Source organism: Hipposideros armiger, unplaced genomic scaffold (genome assembly GCF_001890085.2).
Source record: "Hipposideros armiger isolate ML-2016 unplaced genomic scaffold, ASM189008v1 scaffold_284, whole genome shotgun sequence".
Lineage (NCBI taxonomy): Eukaryota > Metazoa > Chordata > Mammalia > Chiroptera > Hipposideridae > Hipposideros > Hipposideros armiger.
This window is the reverse complement of record NW_017731634.1, coordinates 111,873-115,783: the sequence shown is the minus strand read 5'-3', so window position 1 is coordinate 115,783 and position 3,911 is coordinate 111,873. Positions and strand designations below refer to the sequence as shown.

The following is a 3,911-nucleotide window of genomic DNA, read 5'->3' as shown; positions in this document are numbered from 1 at the left end:
AAAAGAGCCATGAAGTATCAGCTAATAGAGGATAAATGAAACTAAGTACACTTTTTATCATGCATGACTTTTGTTTTTCATGGCTTTCCAATGTCAGCGATCCTTCCATCACCTGACGCCCCACCCCAAGAGTCTGAGGATATACGCTGGTCATATTGGTATATTTTAAAACATAAGTGACGTGTACAAGATACTCAGTGATTTTAGCACCATTCTGCCACCCGTGGAACGAACAGCTCAAATCCCAGCAGTGCAGACACCTCTCTTCATCTAGACACAGAACGCTAGTTATTTAAACCATTTATTTGGCACGAGGTGGAGACTGCGAAGAGCAATGGAAAAGATGACAAAAACAAGCACCACGCGCCCATTTACAGCCAGCAGAATTACATGCTCGCTTTTGTGTGACAAAATAACAAGATGATGTCTCCTGTGACTTCAAGTGTGTAAAGACAGCACTGTTTTTATCTTTCAACACACGGGAACCCAGGTGCAGGGAGGCTGGCACGTGCCCAGGTCCTGTGCTCACACCACCTGTCTGCAGCATTGCCTGATCACCTGTCTGTGGCACCTGCCCAGGTGCCTTGTCTGCAGCATCTGCCTGAGTGCCCCGTCTAGGGTACCACGTCTACAGCACATGCCTAGGTCCCCTGCCCCGGACCACTGCCCAGCTCACCTGTCTGGGCACATACCCGGGGCACCTGCCCAGGTCCTGTGCCCATGTCACCTGCCGGGCCCCCTAGTCAGAATACCTGCACGGGTCCCGCCCCTTCGGATGCCCGAGCTGCCTCCACCCTGGGCCCTGTGACCGCCCCGCTCCCCAATTCGGGGGTCCCAGCCACCCGGGGCGGGCACGCGCCTCCCGCGGAGGGCCCACCCTCGGCCCAGGCCCCGCGGCCGCTCACCAGGTACTTGCCGTCCGGGGAGAACTTGCAGAGCTGACTGGAGAGCTTGAACAGCTCGGAGAAGTTCATGGTGGCCACCGCCCACCACGCGGGACCCCGGACCCGGGACCCTGCACCGGACCCGGAGCTGGAGATGCCACGGGCGCCCGCCGCAACCGCCAACCCCAAGCCCGGAAGTGACGGCAGGCGGAAAGCAGGCCGCGGCCTATCAGGGACCCGGGTGCCCGCGCAGCATTGTGGACCTTGTAGTTCGCTTTCGGGGAGACTCCGCGCTTCTTGAGACCCGGGATTTTCGTGGTGCGTGGAGGGTGGGTGCTCTCGAGCCCCCTGCAGCCACAGTTACCAGATAAAATCCAGGGCGCGCACTTAAATTTAAATTTCATATAAACAAATCATTTTTTAGTATAAATTTATACTATAAATTTAGTATAAATACAAAAAAATGTACGCACATTTTACCTAAGGAAAAAACTATTAAAATTGAAATACTCAGTATATACCGGTAACAAAAGATGAATGCAAGTCACGTTTGACTTCTGCAATTACAAGAGGTGCTCAAAGTGGTTCCCATCAGTGTCCAGATACTTCAGATTATGGGGAACTACTGCTTGAGCAACCTTGACCAAAGTGTCCACTTGTAGACATTTTTTTGGCGCCCCTGGTATATTTCTACATACCGCACGGTACATACGTATACTAAAAAATTACACGCTTATCTGAAATACAAATTTAACTGGGCATCCTGTGTGTCTGTATTTGTATTTATGTATGTATTTATACTTACACGTAAACAGGTTTATGTGTAAGTATACTTACATAGAAACATGGTTTGTGTGTAAACATAATAGTGTATATACATATATGTTATAATACATTTCATAACGTATACCTATATTTTATACACGGTATATAAATCAATATTCGTTTTTCTTTGTTTTTTGGCTAAATTGGGCAACCCACCTGCTGCGAGCTCCCCAACCCCACCCCCCACGCCCTCGCCTTGGGCTCAGGTGCCGCTCAGGTCAGGGGAGAACGAATTTGAAGCTTACTCCGCAGGAAGAGCGCGCGGATGGCACGCACCGGCGGGTTCATCGCACGCCGCGCCCCTGCGCTGGGGCTGCGCAGGGGAGAGGGACCGCGCCCGAGGCCGAACCGGGCCCAGCCGCAGCTGGCGTTCGGTCAGGTGGAACGACCACCTGCGTCGGCGATGCTTAGCGGACCTGGCTACCCACCCCCGCACGCGCGCCACGTCCTCTAGTCCACTTGAGACGCCTGGTCTCCTTCCTCCGAGAGCGCCCCAGCCAGGCCCCGCCAGCACCCCCGCAGCCCGCCACATCGCGCAGGCCCTGACCCCGCACCCGACCTTCCGCTCCGAGACCCGAGCCCCGCCAACGCGCTCCTCTCACCTCCGCGTGCCCAGCCCAGAGTCTGCGCCCTAAGGACGCCCCGCCCCCGCCCCAACTTCCCGGAACCAACCGGTAGGGGATGCGCACACGCATCCCGCTGCTCCACGCGGGCCTTTTCTGTACACAGGCCAGATCACCCCGCGTGTGATTCGTCTTTGTGTTGCCACCCCCAGCGCCTTGCAAACAGTAGTTGAGCCATAAAGGTGTGTGGAAGTCAGCCAGGCGCGGCCAGGTGAGCGGCAGACCCCGTGTGGCCAGAGAACCCGGTCTGCGCCAGCCCGGCTCGGGTGCATTTACACTGGCGACACTAACTCGAGAGTCACCCTACGGGGTGGGGTGGCGGGGAGCATCGGTTCACAGGCAGATAACGGGTCTCATGAGCACCAGAAGGCAGCGCGCAGCAGGTGCCCGCTACGGAGGGCTGCGCAGCTGGAAACTCGTCCTGGGGTTCTGCAGCCGAGGCCCTGTGCAAGGGGTGGGCGCCCTGGAAGCCCCACCTGCCCTACCGGGGACCCCGCTGTGAAGCCGCAGGTGTCTTGGGGCTGAGAGAAGCCTTGGCCTGGGGCGGGTTCTGAGCTCAGAGAGCAATTCCGTGTGCGTGACCCACGTGTCGTGTCGCCGTGGACACCCTCGCGCACCTGCGCAAACCCAGAACCGAATCCAGTGCCCCAAGCCAGGAGGCACGGCCGGGGGAGGGAGCAGGGTGTGGGCCGCGCGACCTGGGAGCGGTTCCGCTTCGAGATAGTCCCTAGGTGCCGAGAAACACAGCCTCCGCCGAGGAGGACGCGGCCTGGGGCGGAGGGTCTCGCCCAGAGGCTCCCGCAACGCCGGGCGGGGCTGGGATACGTCCTCGACCTCGGATCCGTGCGTGGTGTGGGTGGCTCGACCTCCTCGGCGGAGGAACCCCGCTGGAGCCACCCGAACCCGAATGGCTCCACCCAACCCCGGGCACTGAGGCCGGGACCCTCATCCCTGTTCCTCGCAGAGCACAGCCAGTGTGGACACCCCACGGCCCCGGGCGATGGGACCCCTATCGTACGCGGCGCTTCCCCTGCCCCTGGGATTCCGAGCGCCCCGCGCGCGGAGGGACCCCGAGCCGGTGGGGGTGGAGGAGTGGCCCTGGGTGTCGGGGAAGGTGCGGCGTCTGGGGGGGAAGGAAGGCGTCGGGACGCGGAGTCTGCATCTCCGCTCCCCACCCCGGTGCCCGGCCCCCGCGCCCCCAAGCCGGCCGCGGGGCGCGGTCCCGTCTCGCCAGCAGGAGGGCCCCGCGCCCGGCCCGCGTCCAGGGCTGTGCAGGGGCGACACGCGCCAAAAAGCGGCGGGAAGGAGGCGGGGCGGAGCGCGCCCCGGGACCCCGACTCGGACGCGGCCAGCTGTGTGGGCGGAGCGCCGCGCGGCAACCTTGGCCCCGGCCGGGCCCCGCCGCCCCGCGCTGTGCCCGCCACGGCCGAGGGGCCCGCGCTGCCTTCCCGCTCCACGGGCCGTGAGAGGCGCCAACGCCGCGGCCGCCCCCTCCCCGCTCGCCTCCCCTCCCGGGGCCCATATAACCCGCCTCGACGGGTCCACCGCCCACCCCGCCTCCCCGCGTCGCGGCCCACGC

At 61.4% G+C, this 3,911-nt stretch overlaps 1 protein-coding gene across 1 annotated transcript in view; it reads right to left on the bottom strand.

Annotated features, from left to right (window-relative positions):
- The window catches only part of WRAP73 (WD repeat containing, antisense to TP73), a 23,223-nt gene extending 22,169 nt beyond the window's left edge, over nucleotides 1–1,054 (bottom strand). Inside the window, exon 1 of the mRNA XM_019658432.1 lies at nucleotides 906–1,054. Coding sequence (XP_019513977.1) covers nucleotides 906–974 — 69 coding nt within the window. The 5' untranslated portion in view covers nucleotides 975–1,054. The remainder of the gene's footprint in view (nucleotides 1–905) is intronic.
- Between the last annotated feature and the right edge of the window lie 2,857 nt (nucleotides 1,055–3,911).